This window comes from Hyaena hyaena, unplaced genomic scaffold (assembly GCF_003009895.1).
Source record: "Hyaena hyaena isolate Hyena2069 unplaced genomic scaffold, ASM300989v1 scaffold_95, whole genome shotgun sequence".
NCBI classification, from domain to species: Eukaryota; Metazoa; Chordata; class Mammalia; order Carnivora; family Hyaenidae; genus Hyaena; species Hyaena hyaena.
Genome location: NW_024080727.1, coordinates 2,220,150 through 2,246,572, shown reverse-complemented (window position 1 = coordinate 2,246,572; position 26,423 = coordinate 2,220,150). Strand labels below are relative to the sequence as shown.

The following is a 26,423-nucleotide window of genomic DNA, read 5'->3' as shown; positions in this document are numbered from 1 at the left end:
TCTCTCTTCCCCGTTTGCCAGCCAGATGTAGAGAATCCAGATGGGAACTCTCGTGGTTTTGTCGTGGAACCACAAGATACACATGTCTAGGATTTGAATAACCTCATTCAAGTCTCTCTGAGATAAGAAACATTCTCATATGGCTTTATATGAATAAGAAACTTCATTGTATCAGGCCGCTGAGATTTGTGTTTGTTAAAGCATCTCATACTACTTATGCTAACTAATACAGAAATTAAATCCAGCAATATATAGAAAAGACAGTATACATCATGACAGTTGGATTGATCTCAGGAATGCAGAGTTGATTTAACAGAATTATCCCATTATTGTGGACTGGAACTCTTAGTATTATATACATCTGTGCTACAAAAAAAAAAAAATCTTATAAGTCAAGAAAATGCTGGTCAAAATCCCAAGGATTTTTTTTTTTTTTAATTCAGCAGCTGATTCTCAAATGTAGGGAAATTCAAGAGGAAAAGACAGCCTGAAGAATAACAAGGTGAAAGAGTTTACTCTATAATATATTGAAACAAATTTTAAAATTAGAGTAATGAAGATAACTATAACAATGGCACAAATACCAAATGCCAAAAATATCAGTGAGGGGATAAAGAGCTCAGAAACAGAACCATGCACATTCATGACTGTGATCACTAATCGTAGGGGAAAGAGCAAAATCTTAACAGTGCTGGTACATTTATGTGTGTGTGTGGGTGTGTACATACATACATACATATGGGAAGTCATGAAGGGAACCAACTATCTTATATAAAATCTGCCTCCAAGAAGATTATGACCTAAATGCAAAAGGCAAAGAGAAAAGCTTTTTCGAAGATGATTTTGAGGTAGGCAAGGATTTCTTAGACAAGACATAAAAACTGTAAAGGGAAAAAAACCAGTAAATTTGATTTTATTAAGGGCCCCTGGATGGCTCAGTCGGTTAGGTGACCGACTTCGGCTCAGATCATGATTTCGTGGTTTGTGAGTTTGAGCCCTACATCGGGCTCTGTGCTGACAGCTCAGAGCCTGGAGGTTGTTTTGGATTCTGTGTCTCCCTCTCACTCTGTCCCCTTCCCTGCTTGCACTCTTTCTCTGTCTCTCTCAAAAATAAACAAACATTAAAAAAATTTATTAAAAATTTTTAAAATTTAATTTTATTAAAATAAAGAACCTGTTTTTATCTGAAGGCAAGTGTTAAAAAGCCACAGAATGAGAAGAGATTTTTATGGTGAATAAAATTAGCAAAGCTTATGTCGATTTCAAATAAAAGAATGACAATAAAGCAATAATAAAAAGACGGAACAGCTCTATAGAAAACTTGGAAAGTGCTTCAGCAGGCACTTACAAGAAAATTCAAATGGCAAATAGGAATGAAGTGTGTTTCATTTCCATAGTAATTAGGGGAGTGCAAATTAAATCCTCATTGTGGGGAGAAAGGTACATTGATACAATCACAGTTGACCCTTGAACAACTAGTCAGTTGGGAAAGCAGCCCCCTGTGCAGTACAAATCCATCTGTAACTTTTGACCTTCCCCAAACTTAGTCTCTGACTAGAAGCCTTACCAATAGTATAAACAGTCCATTAACACATATTTTTATATGTATTGTATATACACTGTATTCTGACAGTGAAGTCAGGTGGAGGAGAGAAAGGTTATTAAGAAAATCATAAGGCAGAAAATACATTTACAGTATTGTGCTGTATTGATTGAGAAAAAGTAAGTGGGTCAGCACAGTTCAAACCTATGTTCGAAGGTCAACTGTACTTTAGAAAATGGTTTGGCATTATGTAGCATAAGGTAAGATCCACATGTTTTCTGAACTTAACTGTTCCATTCCCAAGGATATACCTTAGAGAAGTGTGTGCAGATCTGCAGTAGGCTATATCTGCAGAAATGTTCATAGCACCATTTTCATTTTCATTTTAATAATGGCCAGTATATTGAAGCAACTCCAATGTGTTTCTGCAGCAGAATGAATAAAGGCTTTTTTGTTTTTGTTTTTACCTATACAACATTCAGTGAAAATGAACAAACCAGAAGTATATGCAACCCTAAGGATGAATCTAATAAACATAATGTATAATAAGAGAGGCAGGACAAAGTAATGCCTTGCATATGTTCCATTCACATATAATATTTAAAAGTAAATAAATCTAAGTAATATCTTTAAAGATATGCATATATATGGTAGACCTATCAAGAAAATCCAGGAAGTTTTATCATCACAGAGTAAAGGTAGTGTTCTCTGTAGAGGGCAGAGGAAAGGGTTGTGCGATTGAAGGGAATGTATAGGTTCATTTCTAGTCTGGTTATGATCTGGTTTGAATTACTGGTGTTCACTTTATAATTGTTGAGTTTAATAAATTTTGATGCACTTTTCTTTGTGAATGTTCCACAGTTTTAAAAAATTAAATGTTTTTATGCATTTTCAGAGTGCCTCGGGAGATTAAGAAATATCTTTCAAAATTAGAAGCAATTATTTAAAAAATGAGGAAAAGGAGAAGTTTCTTCATTTAAAAAATTCTATTTCATTTAAATTTCTTGGAACTTGAGACCTATTATTCCTTTATTTTACAAGTAGTTTTATCTTGTGCTAGATCTAATTATCCATTTATCCAGTATTTATGGAGCATTTACTGCTCAGGTGCTTGACAGAAATGAGATTTAAGGTGGGTGGTGATAGTGTGGATTGATTAATTAGCTCCTCATGCATTTAAAAACCATGCATATATACCTTTTGAGTACTTTTAGTTCCATAATTTTGCTTCTAAGTACTGTGCTTCTATTAGTTTGGAATGGAATTTGACAATTATAAAATTGAGCATAACATTAAAGAACATTTCAGTTCTTGGTAGGCATTAGTTAACACAGTCTTGTCAGGCATGGGCTTTGGTAAACATTCAGGCAGTATGGGCTCTGGAGTCTAAAATTTAGTAGCAAATCTCAAAATGCCAGAAAATGTGAGTCCCCTGGGATTTTTATCACTTCTTATTTCAGACCTCACATAGTTTAAATATTTCAATTTATTTTTTTTAATGTTTTTATTTCTGAGAGAGAGAGAGAGAGAAACAATGTGAGCAGGGGAGGGTCAGAGAGAAGGAGATACAGAATCAAAAGCAAGCTCCAGGCTCTGAGCTACCCGTCAGCACAGAGCTCGACGCGGGGTTCAAACCCATGAACCATGTGATCATGACCTGAGCTAAAGTTGGACACTTAACCAACTGAGCCACCCAGGCGCCCCAAAATATTTCAACTTATTTACAGTGAAAAATATCATGAATACTAGATTTCCTTGCTCTATTAAAAAAATAAAAGATTATGGTAATATATGTATAATTATGTATATATGCATTTATCTATATTTATATATACATGGGTGTATATATCTAATTTCCATGAAAAATAAGTGTGTCTAAAACTTTAAATACAGGTTTTTTTTGCTGATAAGAGAATATAAGCTAAAAGAAATCTATTTAAAATTGGCTGCTCTTGATTTATAATCCATTTTGAAATATGTATGCTTTTTAATTTACTGTATAAAAGAAAACTTGGATATACTTAGGAAAAACAAGTTTATTTATTTTTTTAAAATTTTTTTTTAATGTTTTATTTATTTCTAGGAGAGAGAGAGAGAGACAGTGTGAGCAGGGGAGGGTCAGAGAGAGAGGGAGTCACAGACTGAAACAGGCTCCAGGCTCTGAGCTGGCAGTCAGCACAGAGCCCAACGCGGGGCTCGAACCCACGAACCGCGAGATCATGACCTAAGCGAAAGTCGGACGCTCAACCGACTAAGCCACCCAGGCGCCCCAGGAAAAACAAGTTTAAATAGCATTGTTTTTGTCTCAGATTTCTTTTTCCCTGTCTCCTTTCTACCATTTCCTTGTTCTTTCCATGTCCACTATCACCAACAGACTGAATAATATAGACTAGAAAATGAAAGGCATATATGCACGCAGGGCCTGCTGAGCAGTGTTATATACCCAGCAGTCTGTAAATGTTTCCTTGAACTTGAAAGATGAGGTTGCTAATGCTTTATAAGTAGAACAATACAATGCTTGACTTTAAAGATCTTTGTAGTGTATGTACCATTATTTGAGTCAATTATGTTTGGCCACAAACAGTAAATAATCCTCAGTCATCTGACTTCCAGGTTTGGGACCCTTTCTGGACTCAGGGTTGTGGAAGCACTATCCCGACTTGTTTTGGGAATTATATGACTTAGATAAGGATAAGGAGAATACTTATATGTGATATAAAGGTTTATGATTTTTTTTTCATCAAGGTTCTTTGATTATAAGAACTAGAAATCCAATTAAAGTAGCTGAAGGTAAAGGAGAGTTTATTGAAAAATGCAGGCAGGTGGCACCCAAAGCAGGAAGGAATACCTGCCTGGTTTCCTAAAGCCTTAACACCAGGAACGCCATCTCAGGGTCTTCTGCATGGTATCTTGTCTCTGCCACCAAGGCTGGTTTGCAGGATGACTCTCCTGAAGGCACAGCAGATGCTCTTTATGTAAAAATAATTGATGTTCTGGGTCCTTATCCAGCTAACCAATTTTTTAAACTGTTTATTATATTTATTTTGGGAGAGAGAGTGCACATGCAAGTAGGGGAGGGGCAAAGAGAGAGGGAGAGAGAGAACCCCAAGCATACTCCGTGCTGTCAGTATAGAGCCCCACACTGAGCTCAATCCTGCCAACTATGAGATCATGACCTTAGCAGATATCAAGAGTTGGCTGCTCAACTGATTGACCCACCCAGGTTCCCCTCCAGTTAACCATTTTTATAATCAGAGCATAATTTCCAAATTAAAAACTTAAGTTATTGTATCATCTTTTGTCTATAGGAGAAAAAGTTTGGTGAACTGTGGGAGCTTTTGTCTCAGTACTGATACAGGTTTTTTTAAAACTGGGTTGGTTCTCTATAGATGGTATGAATTTTTCTTACTCTAGAAATGCGTGGCTTTGTTTTTAAATTAGCAAATTTGTACTCCAGCTTCTTGGGTTCAAAATAAGATCCAGAATCAGAACCTTTGGTAATAATTATACACAGTATTAAGAGACCTCTTTTTGCATGGTCAGTTCTATTCTTTGCTATCCAGAAGCCCACTGGTGCATCTCCCAGCAGCTTTCAGAATGTAGGCTGTTGTAAGTTAAACATATGTATGAAATTAAGAAATTATACTTATGTGGGGCACCGGGGTGGCTCAGTCGGTTTTGTGTCTGATTTTTGGCTCAGGTAATGATCTTGCAGTTCGTGAGTTCAAGCCCCACATCAGGCTCACTGCTGTCAGCTGGTCAGCGCAGAGTCCGCTGCAGATCCCCAGTCCCCCTCTCTCTGCCCCTCCCCTGCTTACGCTCTCCCAAGAAATAAGTGAATATTTTTAAAAATTATACATAGGAAATTATATTTTTGTAGTTCAACAGCTGTCAAATAATAATTTCTGTGAATCAACCAATCTAGTACAAACTGGTACATTAAGTTATTGTACTGTCTTTTGTCTCTGTAGGGGAAACAGTTTGGTGAGCTGTGGGACCTTTTGTCTTGTACTGATACAGGTTTTTTTTTTTTAACTGGGTTGGTCCTCTATAGATTTCCTTATTATTTAAGTGTGTTTTAGCAAATTCATAACTTTTTATTTTAGAAGGCTTCTAACTTGTCATAGCATTCTAATCTCATTCTTTCCTATTTTTTTATCTTGCAGGTATTAATAAATACATATTTCATGTTTGTGTAGCACCTTGTCTAGACTCTGAAAATGTAAAGCAATCTAGACGTCAGTCTTTGATTTGAAAGTTCATAGATTAGGGTACGGTAGATATGTAAATACAAGGTAGCATATATTAAATGAATGTTCTGTAGAGTAAGCGACCTTAAAATTTTAGCATAGGGGAACAGTGGGGTCAAAGTTTCATGGAAAATGGGGTTAAAACTAGGCTGTAGTGAGCCATAAAACAGTCATATAGATGAGAGGACAGGGTTTTAAACAAGTGAGCTGATAAATAGGAGCTAGGCTCTTGGTGATTTTCAGTTAGCCTAAGGAATTTTGATTCTTTATTATACAGCTGTTATTTCAAAAGAAGGTTGTAAGGTACACAAAACTATCTCTTGGGGCTCCGGAAGACAATAATAGAAATTCTATATATGCTTACTAATATTTTAAAAGGTTGATATAATTTACACATATAAATTGTAAAATATAGGGATTATAGGTTTTCCACATATCAGATTGGATTTGAAAGGAAGCATAATCATTACTCATACAACTATAAAATGAATATAGATCAAAAGATTTTACTTAATGAGTGAACGAGTAAGAACTTAAAATACCACATATAAATAGTGGAAGAACACTGAAATTATAGATGCAAGAAAACTGGTCAGCATCCACAAGGTAATAATCAGTGATACTCCACAGGAAACACTTTCTGTGAACAGGAATTATTTGCAGTCACTATTCATTTTCTGCACATTATCTAATGTCCATCCCTACAGAGTTGTAAAGTAGATAAAACCTGAATGAAACTTCTAGCCAGAATATGGTTTTCACTGTTTTTTTCTTCAAATTGATATAAAATATTTAAATTTCACAGCTTTCCTATTGATGGGGTCTTTAATCAATAGGCAGAAGGCTTTAAGTTACTCTTCATTTAGCTAAAACTCATTTAATTAATACCCAAGATAAAAACAAAACCTTCTTTTACTTTTAAGTTTAATTTGGGTATCTCCAACTCAAACTGTGGATGTGACACAGGCATCCCTTTTCCCTCAGAGAATCCCACCACCAGCTTGAATTTTACCTTGAACTCACTTGCTTCATATAGAGAGGAACCCTGCTTCAGGAGATTGTGGGTTTACAGTTTTAGACCATTGTACTCTCAATACTATGATATGAATAGCAATTAATTTATGAATTGTCAAAAGAATTAAGGATTATTCTCTTTTATTTCTCGAAGAAGAGTACTGACAAATTACAAGCTTCTCTGATCATATATCCTTAATTTTTGATGCTATAACGAACTAATACAGATCATTAATCAGTTAACCAAATATTTTCAAAAAATTAAACAACACATTAATTTATTCCTATAAAAGCCAATACTCCATCTAAAAATAAGTCCTAACAAGAGGTATTAGGAAGCTCTTTTCCTCTTGAGTTTCCATTTACTATGAATCATTAGTCAAGGGTAGTTTTACTGTCATAACTGTTAAATCTTCAAGAAAGGTAAAGTTATGACTCTCAGATATAAAACAAACATGAGTTATGTTTAACTCATTTTAACTCATGAAGGACTGAGGGAACTGGGAAAAAAAAAAAACCTTACAACTGGTTAATAGGTAAATCCAAAGATTAGATAAATACATAAGCCCATCAAGAAGGCAAAATAAATTTGCTTCATAGATGCAAAAAACCCTGACCTCTTCCAGAGTGAGGAAAGAAGTCAATTGAACTTCCATCAGATAGAATTTATTTGCATGCCTATAAATACTAATTATTTCCAGTACTATCAGTTTCAACAAATTCATCTCTATAGAGTTGTAAAATAGCTCAAAGGCACAAACCCCGTAGAATCAGGTAATCTGGAAGGATGTGCCCTGAACAATGTGTAGCTTTCCGTTAAAGGCACTTAGGAGTTATTTTTTGATCCATTTAAAAATAATCTTTTGGGGCCCCTGGGTGGCTCAGTCAGTTGAGCATCTAGCTTGATTTCAGCTCAGGTCTCACAGTTCTGTTCATGAGTTCAAGGCCTACATAGGGCTCTACACTGATAGCATGGAGCCTGCTTAGGATTTTCTCTCGCGCTCTCTCTCTCGCTCTCTCTCACTCTCTCTCTCTCTCAAAAATAAATAAACTTTGGGGCACCTGGGTGGGTCAGTCGGTTAAGTGTCCGGCTTTGGCTCAGGTCATGATCTTGCGGTTCGTGAGTTCGAGCCCTGCATTGGGTTTTGTGCTGACAGCTCAGAGCCTAGAGCCTGCTTTGGGTTCAGTGTCTCCCTCTCTCTCTGTTCCTCCCCTGCTCACATACTGTCTCTCTCAAAAATAAATAAAGATTAAAAAAAATTTTTTTAATAAACTTTAAGAAATAAATAAAACTCTTTTTTTAAACTTAACGTGTACACTTTTTTTAAAAAATATTTTTATTTATTTCTAGGAGAGAGAGAGACAGCGTGAGCAGGGGAGGGGGAGAGAGAGAGGGAGTTACAGACTGAAACAGGCTCCAGGCTTTGAGCTGGCAGTCAGCACAGAGCCCGACGCGGGGCCCGAACCCACGAACCGCGAGATCATGACCTAAGCGAAAGTCGGACGCTTAACCGACTAAGCCACCCAGGCGCCCCAATAAAACTCTTTCAAAATCTGTGTTTACGCAACTAATGTTAAAGATAAATGTTAACTAAGGGTGTTGATTATTTGATACCCACATTTTATACCATAGATGATATTATGTAGAAAGTACCTGACTGATTTGGCCCAAAATACAAAAAGAAGAGCTATTAAAATCATAACACAGTTTAACTCTACCTGACAATTAGAAATGTGTGTTTTTTAAAGTTGCTTATTATTAGCTGACCCTCCAAAAAAAAAATTTCTGTCTTATAGAAATGCACTGATGAAAATTATAGATGCGTTCATTTTATGATTTTATTTAAGTAATCCTGCAGTTAGAATCTTTAAACATGTTTGGAACAGTGATACCAAAGAACATAGAACAGATATCCGATTAGTTTAAATTGATTAATAACTTAATTATCTAAGAAAATCAACTTAATGGTATACACCTGAAATTTGAAATTATTTTGGCATAACTGGGTTTTCCCCTTAAGTTTGTCATAGTGTCACTGAAAACTTTCGATTGCACGTGCAAGAATAAAGAATGTTTGAAGTGCCGTTTACTTCGGAATGGAGCATTATAATCATCAGTAATAGCTATAGAGCATGCACAGTGCTGGTGCCTTTAATGAATTTTTTTTCCACTTAAAAGCAGATTCCTCAAAATGGTATTTTTTCAGACTGTGTTTTCTTCATTGAGCAAGTATTTTCCTTGTGGCTAATTTGAAGCATGTAAAAAACTGAAGCCAGCCTGGTTCTTATATGCCTCGCCTGGCCTTGTTAATAGTTCCAGCATTCCATTTGTTAGTACCTGTGACACAGGAGAAACTTTTACTGTTATGCTATGTGGTGATGATAAAGAAGACAGAAAAAGTCTTTTTATGGTAGTTGGGTCCTCAAAACAGCTCTTCGTGTTCTGGTGATAAGATGACACAAGTTGGATATCCAGTAGAGGTACATGAGCTTGTTATCTACAGAACCGATAGAGCCTCTTTAAATTCCCTCACAGTGACAGGAACCCCATCTGACGTGAAGGCTTGCAGAGCTGGAGATACTAGACCTCTGTTCTTCCTCATGAGTGCAAGTAGGGTTCACCTTGTTGCAGAATAAAAATTATGTGTGATTATTTTAAAAGGCCATATTCTTTTTCTTCAGTAATTTAAACGGACTTCAAAGAGGCACGTACTTCGTGGTTCCTGATAGTGGAAGAGCAAGACTTTATGAATTACCTACTCTTAAGATACATGAATAACATGGGAAAATATCTAGAGATTTCAGGCTAGAATAAGTCTCCAAGTTCATGATGAAATCTCTGTGTAGGCATCAACTATATTTGTTTTGTTTCTAGGGCTGTGTAGGTTATAAGAGTTCATTGTGGTTCCAACATTCTGAGTGTTACCATCTTCATTGCTGATAGCAGCTTGCATGGCTTTGGCAAGCAGAACTTGCTACCATGAACAGGGGAGAAGACATATCTCCATCTTTTAATTCTAAACAGTAGGACCTTTTATGGTTAAGTATACATAACAGTTTGTGTGGTTAGTTACACCCAGAGAATTTAGAGCCATGGCGCCAATGTTGGAGAAATAGGTGTAGTGTTTGCTCTGTACTCATGGTTAGTGATTATGTTGTGGTGGAGGTTTCAGGTATTGTGTGTGGATTCCTGGTGCACTCCACGTTACTTGAGAAGTTAACATCTCTGCACTCAGGATTTCTTAGGATTCTTTAAGCAAAGTCACATTGACTAAAGAGATGATGATGATAATAATAATAAATGGGTCAAATAATAATTAACTACAGAGAAAGTAAGAAAAAATTCTCAAAGCTTAAACTATTGTGTATTTATATTCTTTCAAGGAAAAAATTTATAAAATACACATAATTATTGTAAATCATGTTTTAAAGGATACCAAGATTTAGGGGCACCTGGGTAGCTTACTTGGTTGGGCATCCGACTCTTGGTTTCAGCTCAGGTCATGATCTCACTGTTCGTGAGTTCAAGCCCTGCATCAGGCTTGCTACTATCAGCGCAAAGCCTGCTTTGGACCCTCTGTCCCCCTTGCTCTCTGCCTCTCCGACTCATACTCTGTCTCTCAAAAAAAATAAAACATTAAAAATACAAAGATTTATTATTATGACTTAGTTAAAAATGTATCTTAAATCTAATTTAAATAATCATTTATTAACAAACTTAAGTAGTACTAGTATGTTGATCAAACTTTGTTTCCCAATCAAATAAACTGTTAGTTTACTTAGAAAATTTTAACTTCCTAAAACTTCTCAGTGTTGGCTGGAAAATAAACAAGTCTCAGCTATTTAAGCTATTGAACTCAGTAATTCTACTTTAAATAAGATCCATCATGATTTTTAAAAATTTAGAAATTCTGGAAATTAATATATCAGATTGTTAAGCCCTTGCTTTTAAAGTTACTCATTTAAATACCGGACAAGTCATTTCTTGGTGACTTTAATGAAAAAAAAATTAAAAAAAAAACACAACTGTTCATTATATTTTGGCCTCCAAGTAAGCAGAAAAATAAGTCAGCATATAGTCTAGGAGATACTTTGATGACACTTAAAGTTCCCCAGAAAGTCAGTTCAGTGGATTAGATCAGCCCATGAAGGAGCTCTATAGAAAGAGCTAGCAAAAGGGGGAAAGATACATGCTGAATAACGTGTTTTTTTGTTTCGTTTTTTACCAATTAAAAAAAAAATATGGAAAGTCATATTTATGTGTATGTAATACGTACATTCTACAAAGGAAGGAGTCATGACTGTCATATGTAAATACGTATTTGAGTTTTTATTCTTCAAGATTATGTAAGAAAATCATAGTATTAAGAACAAGTTAGGGGGCGCCTGGGTGGCTCAGTCAGTTAAGCGTCCGGCTTCTGCTTAGGTCATGATCTCACGGTTCGTGGGTTCGAGCCCTACATCGAGCTCTGTGCCAGCTTAGAGCCTGGAGCCTGTTTCAGATTGTGTATCTCCCTCTCTTTCTGACCCTCCCCTGCTCACGGGGTCTCTCTCTCAGAAATAAAACATTTTTTAAAAATTTAAGAAAAAAAGAACAAGTTAGGAATGGAATTACTGGGATATGGTGCTAATTCTGGTGAATAGGAAAAACTCAGATGGAAAGCAGTTTCAGTTGAAGTTGCTGAAATGTTCATTTTATGAAGGTACTATGATAACTTCTCAGACCATCATTTTGATACATTTCTATTTCAGTTCTCACACTCATTGACTCTATCAGATATGTTGATCAGGCTGTAATCAGATTCAGGTTGTAACTTCAGAGCCGTGAGTAATTTAGTATTCTCTAGGAAGTTTGGGAAGAAAGAATCCAAACCAGTAAATATTCTTTTTTTTCTTAATGTACAGAGGGAGCATTTGTTTTGCTTATATCTAAGGTTTACCTTATTTGAAGGATTAGAGTATACATTTGTGATCATTTAAAACCATTTCAGTGGCTCTTGTAATAATTCATTCAGTCTGTGCTCTCTTAATAAATTTTACAAAAAAACTCATGGCAAGTTAGTGTCATTTGTGTGTGAATTTTCCAATTGTATTTCAGACTTTAAGAAAGAAAGGCCTTAATGGTTGTGAGAGCCCTGATGCTGACGATTACTTTGAGCACAGTCCACTCTCGGAGGACAGATTCAGCAAACTAAATGAAGATAGTGATTTTATTTTCAAACGAGGCCCTGTAAGTACTTTTACTTTACCTCTACTTTTTATTTGTTGATCCTTTTTGTTAACTTCATTATATAGGCTCTGAACAAGAAGGAACACAGAGGGTGCGACAGCCCAGACCCTGATACTTCCTATGTGCTAACTCCACATACAGAAGAAAAATATAAAAAAATTAATGAGGAATTTGATAATATGATGCGGAATCATAAAATCGCAGTGAGTACGAAAGTATGGTTTGTGATTTTATCTTGTGCATGAAGAGATTGGCCACAGTTCTTGTTTATTTTCACAGTGGGTAATGACACCAATAAGTGGAAAAGGAAGAAATTTTATTAAAATTTTTTGGTTTTACAGAACTTCAAAATAAATTGGGTACAGTCCTATAATAGTGCATGTTCAGGGTCTTTAAACATAGAAGTGAAGAAAAAGCATCCTAATCCAAATTCTGCTTCCTGTCCCCTGAACTATCCATCCTCCGGTCTCTCTTTGGATAGAGTACCTAAACATCCTGGATTCCAGTTTGATCTGTAAAGTGAATGAGTTGGTTTATGTAATTTTTAAGGTCCTGTCTAGCTCTAAATTTCCATGATTTGTATACAGGGTGCATATAAGATTTTCCTCTCCCGCTCATGACTTTTGAAAAATATTACATGTATTTTAAATAGATCTTGAGACTATAAAATTTAAAACGGTTAGATTTATTACAAATTTGATGTTTCAGAATTATTTTGAATTATTTTGTATAGTTGCTGTACTAGTAGTGGCTTACTCTTTGGCTCTTTGTAAATGTCCCAGAACTATTTAACAAAATATCTCCAAAATCCTAGTCTTTCCTTATATTGTACATATGGAGGAAGAGAGCCTTGGCTCAATTTTAACTTAAGGAAGCAATGTTCTTAAACTGGTTTAACATTTTTCTGTGCTCACACATCTAACCATTGTGGCAACCAGTACTTTTTGGAGTTCATGCTCCTTGATAGTTCTTCAGAGAATTCTCATGGGAAGCTCATTGGCAAGAGCTGCTTAAGACAGCTATTCTGGATCTGATTTTCTAATGTTATATCTGTATTGTATGCTTCATGGAACAAATTGGTTCCAATGCTGATATTTGTCTCAGGGTTAATTATTATCAGAATTAATTCTCTTAAAAACTATGCCTTAAAGTATGTATCATGGATTATTTCTTCAAAGCAATCCTCTACTATAAGAAGCTCACGAAAAATAATTTTAAGGAAGTATTTTCGTGCTGATACCATTATTATTCTTAAAAAAACAAAACAATAGCAAACAAAATAAAATCCCTTCTGACCTCACATGGATATTGGTGACTTTGTAGTTAACGTTAAGCTGCAAAAATATTATGTAAATAAAATTGCTTTATCTTTGAAAAACTTTTATCATATAGCCATTGTTTTATATCAGTTAATGAAATATTATAATTTCTATTGGAAATAAACTACCATTGAATAGAGTACATGAACTATTTATTTTCTCCAACTTTGAATTAGCAGTGTTAACCACCCTTTGCAATTACTATTTTAAAGTATGGGGAGAGGAAAGCTTTTATTCCTTTCTCTATAATAGAGATATTATAAAGAGAAATGTTATTTTCACGGTTAACAAGTACATTGTATGTGATCTATGGAGGAAATGCAAGAAGAAATAGGAAATATTATTTTAAGGGGGTGTGGAATGTGTAGAAGGGAAAGAAGATAGCATTTATAATATTTGTAATTTAATCTTCATACAATTTAAAGATAGGTTGTCAGTTAATTTTATTGTTTAGATTGTTTCTTTGCATTTTTGTTACACTCAGATTGCATTGTGTTGTGTATATATAACTTGATTTTTCTTTTTTTTTAGTTTTGTCCATTAAGACTGTCAGTCAATTAAATACAACCAGGGCTTATTTATAATGTACTGCATTTGGTGTATTAAGTTTATAATATGTGTACATAGTTTTCCCCTTTTATTCTATTTGTAATTGCCTGATAGAAATGTAATGTTCCTAAACTGGTTTGCATTATTAAAGTGCTAATTTTATGTTTACCTGGTAACTGATCTTTTTTGTAATGTCTAAATTTGACAGCACTACTTTAATATCAAGTACTGACATTTAATTTTCATCTGTGAATATTTGAAATTATATATGTATTATATTAGCATATATGTATTCATATATAAAAATTGAAGTTGAAAAGGTTCATGTCAAACATATGTTCAAATACAATTCTAAAGAAAGCAGCTTAAATCTGCAAATTTAGTAGGAAACTATCCCCATCCTCTACTTTTAATAACTAGAGTTACTTTATCAAATTAAAGTTCATAAGTTATTACATTTAATAGAGATGAAAATGAAACTAACAAGTTTTTTTTCTTCCTTGTTCTTTATTTATAGCCTGGTTTGCCACCTCAGAACTTCTCAATGTCTGTCACAGTCCCTGTGACCAGCCCTAATGCTTTATCCTACACTAACCCAGGAAGTTCACTTGTATCCCCGTCTTTGGCAGCCAGCTCAACATTAGCAGATTCAAGCATGCTGTCTCCACCTCAAGCCACGTTACACAGAAATGTTTCCCCCGGAGTCCCTCAGAGACCACCAAGTACTGGCAGTGCAGGTATGTAGTGATACCTATTCTGCTGGTTCCTTCACAAAAAGGGTGGTATAATGAATTACTGACATAAGCAGTTTCTTACTTTGCTACTCCTTTTTTTTTTTTTAATGTTTTATTTATTTCTGAGAGAGAGAGAGAGAGAGAAAGCATGAGCAGGGGAGGGTCAGAGAGAGAGGGAGACACAGAATCTGAAGCAGGCTCCAGGCTCTGAGCTGTCAACACAGAGCCTGAGGCAGGGCTTGAACTCACGAACCGCGAGATCATGACCTGAGCCGAAGTCATACACTTAACCGACTGAGCCACCCAGGTGCCCCGTTACTCTTAATTTTCTTTGATGAGCGAGTCACTGCTACATAATTGACTCCATTTTATTATTTTATTTTAATTTAATTTAATTTTATTTTTTAATGTTTTTATTTATTTCTTAGAGACAGAGACAGCGTGAGTAAGGGAGGGTCAGAGAGAGGGAGACACAGAATCTGAAGCCGACTCCAGGCTCTGAGCTAGCTGTCACTACAGAGCCTGATGCAGGGCTCAAACCCACAAACCGTAAGATCATGACCTGAGCTGAAGTTGGGTGCTTTACTGATTGAGCCACCCAGGCTTCCCTAACTGGCTCCATTTTAAAGAATATTTTTGAAAATTTACTATGGGCACTCTAACATCTCTCAGGCACAGTGGAATGATAATACAGAAATTGCCATCTAGAATTTTCCTTATCATAGGAAAGCCATACTTTGACAGGCAGAAAATTTAATTAGTATATCATGAGCAAAGATTTTAAGTTTAGGTGTAAGCCATTCATGTTAAAAATATAGAGAATAGATATACCTGATTGGAGTTAGAGTTCATTAATTCAGCAGAAATTTTCAGTGTATTTACTTCTTCACACTTGTAATGCAGTGTCTCCTCTCCTTCAAATCCTAGATTTACTAGTACTTCATTAGCACTGCCCCCGTTCTCATCATTATTTGCTATTTGCCGTTGATACAGGAAGGCATACACATCAGGAGCTTGATAGGTGAGCTTTTCTACACACACACACACACACACACACACACACACACACACACACCTACATCATATTACATAGTAATGCCAAATTCAGACTAAGCTGGTTTTTTTGTTTTTTTACGAAAGGAGCGCAGGTCACTTAATTCAGATAAGGAGAACTAACTCACATTTATGCTTTGCCCTCTCTCTCCTCTTTGTAATGTTTTTAGGTGGGATGTTGAGCACTTCAGACCTCACAGTGCCAAATGGAGCCGGAAGCAGCCCAGTAGGTGCGTGAATTACTCCTGTTTCACTTTGTAGGCATCTATCCTATCTGAGATAAAAAGAATATTGTACCTCAAATAAGGCCTTCTATCAAATGAAGAGCTAAAAATGGGTATATGATCAGAGTAGACATGTCCCTTTGTAGACCTAATTTTCTTCTTAGGGGCACTTTTACTAGTACTTAACATTTTTTCATAACAACCCTGCTTTATTCTTTATACCTTGGCCTCAAGTGCCTTCTTCATAGAGATATTTTACTTTGCTTAAGACAAAATTGTCTTAATACAGTTTTTTCATCAGGCCAGTTTCTTACAAGGAGAAGCTTTCTGTATCATCTGTTCTTACCAAAGTTAGACTATTAGCAGACCGATATATCTTACAGTAGCACAAAATGTTTTTAGAGTGATTGCAATACCCAGAAATTGTGGGCCTACTTCTGGAGCAACAAAGAGAGTTGAGGAGTTTGTCTTTGAGGGATCTGTTTTGCTGGCCACATGTAGAACATTCACATATTATCACAGTTGTGGCCAAATTGTTGGGGTTTTTGGTGGTGGTGTTTGTTTGTTTGTTTGCTTTGGGATCCTTTCCAAAGATGAGCAGCAAATTTAAACACATTGTAAATGTGTCCACCCAACCTTCAAGTGCTGGTATAGATAGATTGTGAACTGAGCATTACAGAAATATGGCATAGATGTCAAACAGAAGAATTAACTGTATCCCTTTGGATTATCATCATATTAAGTGGTCTTGGTCTCTTAATCTGGGATAATGACAGTTGTCATCATTGTTATCTAAAAAGAAGGGTGGGAATTTCCTCCCTGCTTTTAGATATTGTGTGTTCCTGGAGACTTCTGAACACAGATCTCTTTCAGGAAAAATTCCCAATTGCATGTATTCAACCCATTCATTCTACAGAAATGTAAGGAGCTTCTGCCTCAAGGAAATTGTGGAGATTATTGAATAACTTAATTTAAAATGATGAGAAAAAACAGATATTGTTGAGACAAGTTACAAAACATATAGTGACCTAAAGTAGAAATAAGCGCCTGATTATGTCTGCCTCTATAGTAATAGCTGTTTGAATGGAATTAAATATATAAGGCCCACTGTCAGATCTTTTTGAACAGATAATTCATTGTGTAAAAATTCATAAAGGTCTTAACAATTATACATTAAGACTGCTGTACTTGGTATATGTATTTCCAGATGTCCATAGGTTATTTCAGTTCCATTTTAGTTATTTGCATGCCCACATACTCTTCGTGTTAAATTTTCCCATGTGCTTTTATTCCCTCAGGACTTCTTTTCCCTTCCACTTCCTAGCTTGGTTAAGGCTGGGAATCAAATATTCCTATTTCATTTAATGTAAATTTTAAGTAGATCTTGGTTTTATTTCCAAAATTAGTTTTATTTCATGGAGTTTACTCTTTGATGATTTCTAATGTGTTTTCCCGTTGCCTTTATATTTTTTTCATCCTCTGGCATTGAAAACACAGGTCTTCCTCTGGTCAAACAAGTGTTTCACTTCTCTACTCACTTTTTTCTTGTACTTTCCACATTTCCTAAAAGCTTTTTTGCTGTTTTTTCTTCTCTGCCATGCACCTATAAATCTAGACTTTGTCTCTGCTGCTCAGTTTTCTGTGTTCCCTTTGGTAATTTGAAACTCAGACTTTGTCATTGTCCTAATTTGACCATCTGCATGTAATCATGTTTCTTTTTTTTTTCATTCATTCTCCTTTCTTTTGGTAAACCTCCCCGACCACCCCCCCACCCCCCAATCTGGACCCTCCTGTTTAGAAGGCTGCATGATTGCACTCCTCGGATCATGGCACGTCACCACTGGTTTATACGGAGCCTCTCAGTGTTGTTCATTAATCCCTTTTACACCTCTGTTCATTACTGTTCCCTTCTTCCCCCATCATAGGCAACCACCTTAATGTGTTAGTGTTAATAGTGCTAATAATTGTGAGTAGTGAACATAAATTTGTATTAAAATTTAAAATTCAATTATTAAAATATTTTAAGTGCTCAGGGAGTTATTTAAAAGCCTGTTTCCATTATTGTACACAGATAACTCCTGCTTATTAGAGCATACCTCAGCATCTCCTAACTTACAGGATCGGATGTCTTGATTCTTCATTAGTTCCTATTCCCTATATGTACTTAGTTTTATATATATCAGGTGTAATTTTACTTACTCTACTTGTGTTTGGATTCTATTCTAAATGGCTTGTGTGTTATAACTGGTTTTTAACATATGCTAGCTCAGAATTAGGCTTAACTGAGTAGACCTTTTATGTCACTTAATTTGGAGACCAGCTGGAAGCAGTTACTTCTGTGCAGTACTTGGAGCATACGTGAGCTTAATGGGCTTCTTGCTGTAAATTTTCTAATTAAAATAAATGGTCTGTCATAGGTATTTTAGACATGTTATTTTGTGAGGGAGAGTCAGATAATATATCCTAACTTGTTTTCAACAATGGTCCCCTTTTGGTTTAGTAGTTTGGAAGATAAGTTTAAACTCATTTTTCCCTAAATAAAGCCTTTATGAATGAAAAGATTAAAGAGTTAAAATTCCCAGAGAAATTCAGAAGAAAAAGTATTAAAAGGTATGGGTATGGTTTTTTTTTTAAATTTTTTTTTTAAAGTTTTATTTATTTTGAGAGAGCGAGAACATGACTAGGGGAGGGGCAGAGAGAGGGAGAGAGAGAATCTCCAGCAGGCTCTGCTGTCAAGTCTCCCTGTGTACACAGGGCTCGAACTCATGAACCATGAGATGATCTGAGGTGAAATCAAGAGTCAGATACTTAACCAACTGAGCCACCCAGGAGCCCCATGTTTTCTAGTCTGTATTTTTCCAGGTATGTTTCTTGGAACTATATGAGAAAAAGGATTTATTTATATGTTTGACAAACCTTGTGCTAAATGAAACTAAACAGCTTTCTTCACTGTAGGACATACAGAACCTTTAAAATGCTAACCTGTTTTGTGAATCATTAAACTTAGTGTATAAATATGGTTACTCAAAGTGATTTTGTAATTGAACTTTTCATTTATTTTTCCTTACGAAAAAGCGTTTTTCATAATTAGTGCCACATAAACATTTTGGGAAATATTGCTTCTGATCTTAATATGATACATAGAAAAAGCACTTTTGAGCAATGAAAACTTACATAAGTTGAAATTAAAGTTGAGGTTTATTAAAGACCAGCAAGACCACCATCAGGCTTGTGCTGTGTCAATAGCAGAGCTGTTCACTGGGACCAACCCTTGCACTGAAGACAGTTAGAAATGCTAGGCAAAATATTTTTAAAATCTGCATGAAGCATTTGAGAACTAACAAGATAATGAAGAATTACTGGCTCAAAGTCCAGGAAATGACAGAGACAGAGACCTCAGGAGGATGAGCCCAACATTTATGATGACTTTTCCTCAGGTGGTATTTGTCACTTTCACAGTGGGGTGCTTCAGAAGCGGAGGATGACAGCCTCAGAAACCCAGGAGGACGGAGAGATCAAAGTTCAGGGTCTACAAAGATGTGGGAGGTTTCTGTGTGCTCTTGTCACTCTGTATTGAGACCCCAAAGGGCGGGACCATGGAAGTAGAGTAAGTCAGAGGCTAACAATTCCTTGCAGTAGCTACGGCATCCCACTGTCTGAAGCTGGAGTGTGGTCATCTATGCTTATAGTACAGAATAAGCATTCTTTTCAATATTTCTGTTCTTTTGCATTAAAAAAATTTTTTTGTATATGAAAAATGACCCCATGCTAGGCCGCAAAAACAATCAGCAAATTCAGAGAATTTAATCATATGGAGATAAACTCTCTGATGACAAAATAATTCAGCTAACAACCAATATCCAAAGATTGTTGTTTAAAATGAATATTCTATATGTAATTCTGTATAATAGCTTACTGTGGCAGTCCAGGCTTAGAGACTTGCAATGAACTACTTCCAGATAGCTTCACTTCACCTTTAAATTGTAACATTTTTACTGATACTGTCATTTTCAAATGCATAATATTTTTATAGATGAACCTTCCATTTGTCTTATTCTTATTTTAATTTTTGTTGAGTCTGATGCTCTCCAAAAAGTCGGATGCTTCAGGCTTGTGTCAGATTGAAAACAGAAGCATCCTTGAACTTCTTAATTTAAGCATTGAACAAACTCAGGATAGGGAAGGATGTCAGCCAGGAAACCAGAAGAAGCCTAACCATGAAAGGAATCTTCGTTCATCAAAAACACCATGAAGAGAATGAAAAGGCAAGACAGAGTGGGAAAATACAGGATGTGTGTGTGTGTATAAAGTAAACAGAAGGCTTTTTAAGAATACAAGTCATCATGAAAAAGAAAACAGATTTTTAAAAATGTGCATGAGAACACAAACATTTCACAAGAGAAGCTATCCAGGTATCTAGTAAACATGTGACAAGATGCTCATTCTTACAGAGAACAAACTGAGGGTGGCTGGCAGGGTGTTGGGTGGGGGGAAGGGCTAACGGGGTGAGGGGCATTAAGGAGGACACTTGGGATGAGCACTGGGTATTATATTTAAGTGATGAATCACTCAGTTCTGTTCCTGAAATTACTATTGCACTGTATGTTAATTCACTTGGATTTAGATTTTAAAAAATAAATTAAAAACAAAAGAGCTGTTAATTCTCAGTAACCAAGGAAATGCAAAGTTAAAACCACAGATAGCGTTATACACCTAACAGAATGGCCTTAGCAGAATAGGCAGATAATACCAAGTGTTGACAAGCTCTGGAAAAATTCAAACTTCCGTATGCTGATGATGGCAGTACAGATTGGTGCAGCCATTTTGACATTATGTACTAAAGGTATAGACGTGTGTATTGTACAACCCACCATTTTTACTCATCCTTATATACTGTAGAGAAATGCATGTTTATACCATCAGCACCACGAGATAGGTAAAGGAATGTGCATGGCATTATTTGTTATAGCCAACACTAGAAATGGTCCAAATTTCTATCAATAGAACAAATAAATAAAGTGATAGTACATTTATATGAAAAAATACTATACTGCAACAAAAAGGAAGACATGACGGCAGTAATTAACAATGTGGATGAATTTATCAAACTATAATGAGTGAGAGACAATAGATGCGAATACAGAATGGTTCCATCCAAATAAAGTTTGAAAAGCAGGCGTGCAAAATTACAGTGATAAGGATGCACGTATAGATAGTTGGTAAAACTATAAAGAAAAACAAGTTCCTAAAAAATCACAGTACTAGTTACTTTGGGTAGGTGGACAATAGGGATGTTTTGGGGGGGCCCAATTATAGACTTTGGGGTTTTGGCAATATTCTTTCTCCTGACCTGATAGGTACGTGAATGTTCACTTTATGGTAAGTCCTTTTTTTTTTTTTTTTTGTGAATATAATTTATTTTCAAATTGGCTTACATACAACACCCAGTGCTCATCCTAACAGGTGCCCTCCTCAGTGCCCATCACCCGTTTTCCCTCTCCCCCACGCCCCCAGATAAGTTCTTGATCTTTATTGTTTTTGTTTTGTGCACTGTTCTGTATTATGTGTTACATTAATACAAGTTTTTAAAATAAACAATACATTTGATTTTAAAAAGGAATTATAAACCACAAATGTGGAGGTACTTTTAAAATTATGAAAGAATGTGTAATGTACGTAGTTGTTATACTATTAATTCCAAAATCTAGAGAGAAAAAATTCACACACACACACACACACACACACACACACCCTGTCCCTGTCCCTCTCCCTCTCCCTCTCCCCATACTCAGAAAGACTCCGCAGTCTTTTGAAGTCTCTGGGTGTTCTTGCCTGCACGTGGCACTAGATGTGCAGCCCTGTCTTGAGATCAGGAAGCAAATCGGTGTAAGAGGACAGGCCACCAAACCTAGGATGGCAGAGGGAAAAGCTGGAAAGGTCTGGGTCTGCTACACTGAGCTGCTAAAGCCACTAAGCCTGCAACCACTTTCCCCCCAGTTTTCTGTGAGACAAAAATTTTCTCATTCTTAAGAGAAAAAGTAAGGTAAAATATAAGTCACAAGTAGGGGAATATTTAATAAGTGAATAAGCATTTATGTACCTAAATGAAAGAAAGAAATCAACTTCAGTTTTAAAAATTGAAAGGATGTATCAGACTTAAATAAAAATGGCAAAGAAAAACAACTTACTAAGTGCCAACTATTACCACTTTTTTATTATGACATGGAGAGCTGATGAAGGGATTGTGAAACTGATGATCTCATATGTGCTTATGGCATCGTAACAGTCTTTCAAGAAAGATTCTGGCAAGGTGTTTCAGTAGTCATAAAGATGTTTATGTCTCTGAGCCCACTAATCCCATTTCTGGGACTCTCTCCTGAAGAATAAACTAGAATATGCAAAGGTTCACTGCAACATTATTTATAGTAGTGAACCATAGGAAGAAACCAACATTCAACAGTATGAAAATCATATAAGTTCAGATTTTCAACTGAATTCATTTTGAGTTGTGATTTAAAACTATGCAAAAAAAATATTCTTATGGAAAATACAAAGGAGCGGAAATCCAAACTGATTATCATAGTTATGTTGGGATTGTGGAAATAAGAGTTTTCCCTCTCATCTTACAGTTTTTAAATTTTCTATGATGCGGTATTGATACAGTAACTCCAGTCATAAAACTTTTATTCTAGTAAATGAATTAGAGCATTCATTTGTTTTTCCTTGTAACGTGATAATTTTTTGTCTTCAGCCTATGTCATTGTCCAAGTAAAACCAGTGTTGTATGTACTGTAAATTGTGGCCATCTTTCATAGTGGCAATCTGATTTGGCTTACTAGACACATTTCTCTACTGAAAATTTACATTTAATACTTAGATAATTTGTAGTTCATATGACTTCAGAAACTCCTTTTAACTTTTGGGCTTGTGTTTAAAGATCAAGCATAGAATCAAGTCTCTGATCTCCAGAAATTTCACTTTTTAAAAACATGCTGAGAAAGAGAAAAAATATGTATCAGAATAGAAATAGAAGGGTTCAAGAAGCTCTTGGAATTGTTTATGGATGAGTGAAGATAATATGTAAGAGCTTGCAGAGTAGCAGAGGCAGCGGCAGTGAAAGAGAAGATTGATGAAGTGAAAAACATTGTAAAGAATAAAAAGGCTTGAACTCTGTGAAAGTGGGATGGGAGTGAGGGGGGATGGCGGTAGTGTAGGGGTTTAGAACAGGTTGTATTGGAGATGACAGCAGCGTATCTGGGGGAAAAGGTCACCATGTGGTTGCTGGTGGACTTGAGATATGAAGCAGAAGCAGAGATTTAAGAGGTATATTGAGGCAGTGGTTAAAGCCGGGGTGGGATGGGGTGCAGTGCATGAAGTCTCTGGAGGAGGGGGGCCTCTTTGGGGCTGTGCACTAGGGATAGATTGAGAGGGAGAACACAGTATGCAGGAAGAGAAGCAGCAGAGTTCAATGAGCATTGTAGATTGTAAATTTCTAATGGACAGAATCCATGTTATCCTATAGGAATTATCGCTGAATCAAATAAATATGTCATCAAGTTATTTTTGTCATCGATGATTTTAAAACTCATGAGCTTTTTTACTTTTAGAAATTTCATTCAACTTTTCACAAAAGATATAATTGAATAATCAGCCAAAACTTTGTCAGGTTTTATGAGAACTTATCAAATATGATAAAATCATTTCTTGAACCTTTGCTTTGGATAGTTTTCCAGAATCTTTTGAGGTTTTCAAAATCCTTTGTATAGGAGTGCAATTTCTGAATTTGATTCATAGTAATAAGACATTAATGGCATCACTGTCTACACTTTAGCCCTGAAAGAGTAGAATTAAGGACATGAAGTGCTTTCTAGCCACTTGAATGCATTATTTCAGCTGATATGATACTCTGAAATGTGAGCCAGACTGATATAATTGAATGATATGCCTCAGAGCTATAGGATCATAAGTGAGATTACCTTTGTTAAGTTTCAGGAGATATTGGTATGCAGTTTGCTCAAGAACATTTCTTTCATGTATTATGTCAGGGCATAATTTAACTTAATACCTGAAAACACATTTTAATAATAATCACATTAAATTGGGTTTATTCATTTAGAATTGGTACTGTAATTCTTAAATTTTTGGACTATGGCAAGATGAGTTATATACTGAAAGTATCTGCTTCAAAAATCTGTCTCAACGATAGCTTCATTTTTGTCATAAAAAGTGCATAGGAGGTGAAAAGTGTATTAAGATTCTAAAAGTCACAAATAGTGCATATAAGGTTATCATGTTTCAGGCTGGCAAGTTACCCAACACTTACATCATCCTGTAATAATTATCTGCTGCAGACTCCGACTTTACACTAAGAAATACCATGCTTTTAGATTCTCTTCACTCTGGGTGGCTGTGGTATTATATGTAGCTTTTCAGCACCATAGACTCCACATGGGAAAAGAGTATTAGAGCTTCCTGATAATACATTCTTCTAAATTATCCTCGAATCATCTTGTAATGTATTTGAGAAGAAATACTGCTTTACCCTTCAGATTTGAGTACAAATCAAGTAAATAAGAATCTTCTAAATGTTATCAAAGAGATTACAAATGTATATTTGTGCCTGTTAATTAAGAGAAACGTTATTCTGTCCTTGTTAATCTAACATTCTATTAGTTTCTATTACACTTTTCTATTTTTGAATAATTATCTGATAAGCATTTTTTATTCAGATGACTTGCTTAGCGGTTACCTCTGCCCAGGGCATGGATGAGCTCTACTCCACAGGGGATGGCCTGGTGAAGAGATTGTTTAACAGCACTGCTTTCTGAAGCCTAACAGAATGCAGGAATTGCTCTCTGGGGTGTGGAAAGGCGATTCGGCCCAGATTTAGTACATGCTGCTTCAAGATAATGGAAGCAGAATGCAAGAAATAGCCTCATAAGGTTAACTGAAATACCAGTCCCCACAGCAAAATTAAATCACATAAATGAATTAAAACTGGTGTCACTTGGTACAAGTTTCAGAGAAAGCAGGAGGATTGGAGGAGAGTGAGGTGGGGGGCAGAGAAAACACGGATCGTCTGGAATCCTGACATTTTGAGTGACAGCTGCCACAGAGATACAGGCCAGTTCCCAAGGGCCACACCTCACCCCTGCTTTCATTGGCCCTTGAAAATGTACTGGTCAGGATCCAATAAAGTTGATTATATTGCATTGTCAAACATCAATTTTTAGTTACTCATATAAATAATTCACCCAAATAACATGTTTTTCAAACTCTGAATATGTTATAAGCATCAATTTTCTTCAGCTGTTTATCTTCAAGAACTTAATCCATCTCTTTCTAGTTATATTTTTTAAATTTTAGAATTTCCCTATCTTTTGATGAGTTGCCTCTAGTCATTATAATACTGTTTCTGAAAATGTTTTATGATCCACCAAACACTGTATGGTTAAAATGGTTTTAAATATTTCTGTTCCATTCAAGAAACTTTAGCAGACTTAAAATGTTCTGATAACCCAATACAAATGCTTTTAAAGTGAAAAACATGTAATACATAATTGTTTTTTGTTATTAACTCATTGCAGTTCTTTGAGACCCTTTTACTTCTTGCCATACAGTCTTCTCAGGGTACAGTTCTTTCTCTGTCTGCTTTTTCCTCATTCTGGCTTCCTTCTGAGTCTCAAAATGGCTCGAGAATAAAATGCTTCCTCAGTTGTACTTGGAGGAATGCAGGAGCTTCCCTTACCACCATATAATAGCTTTTTTACTTTGGATCTTATTGGACATTCCTGGATCCCCTCACTGTGATGAGGGAGAATGCCTCCGTGCATACTCATTGGCTTCGCTTGGACTTCTTGCCAAGCAGTGATTGAAGTGGAGTCAGCCCACCCAAAGCACATGATTGTTACCCAGGAGGACTAGGATGACCTCTTACATCTGTCTTGTAGCTCACCTGATGCCCAGAAGTACTGTATATATAGAACATACACCACAATGTATCCATTTCCTTATTTCCTCTAATAGAGATAGTTCTTTCAGGGAAAGTTGAAAAGTAGGAATAAGATGATTAAAGTCAAACAGACCACAAATATCTACTGCCACATTTACAGCCAAAGAAATGGAGCCAGTAGCAGTAGAGCAATAAGGAACAGGTACTTGGTGAACATGAAGCAGTGCTTCAGGTGCTCAGGAAGCTGTGGTAAACGAGTTGCCCTGGTTGCTAGTTCAGCCCCGGAACTAGTAGGAGTGCCTCAGCCACAGGGATGAATGACTAGGCTGGTCTTGGGCGGTTTCTTAAAATTGCTGCATTATCTCAGTAACCCAATAGGAGATGCCTTGTGTTTTAAGTATCTCTCAGTAGGTCCAAGCAGACTGGAAAAAAGAAAGAGAAGTCTTAAGTTTTACACATATTTCAGATTTGAGTTGATCTTCTTGGTTATTTGGGTTGCTTTTGTTTGTTTTTGCACTACTACTGAGTTGTGTTATAAAATTTAGTTGTGACTAG

General features: G+C 35.9%; 1 protein-coding gene across 4 annotated transcripts in view; it reads left to right on the top strand.

The window, feature by feature from the left end:
- The window catches only part of MEF2A (myocyte enhancer factor 2A), a 152,970-nt gene that overhangs the window by 103,339 nt on the left and 23,208 nt on the right, over nucleotides 1-26,423 (top strand). For 3 of the 4 annotated variants that reach the window (XM_039235051.1, XM_039235054.1, XM_039235050.1), the window contains 3 exons: nucleotides 12,103-12,240; nucleotides 14,423-14,642; nucleotides 15,863-15,922. In XM_039235051.1, the coding sequence (XP_039090982.1) occupies nucleotides 12,103-12,240; nucleotides 14,423-14,642; nucleotides 15,863-15,922 (418 nt within the window). Of the gene's footprint in view, nucleotides 1-11,905; nucleotides 12,038-12,102; nucleotides 12,241-14,422; nucleotides 14,643-15,862; nucleotides 15,923-26,423 lie in introns of all 4 variants that reach the window. The other variant, XM_039235053.1, reaches the window with a different exon arrangement.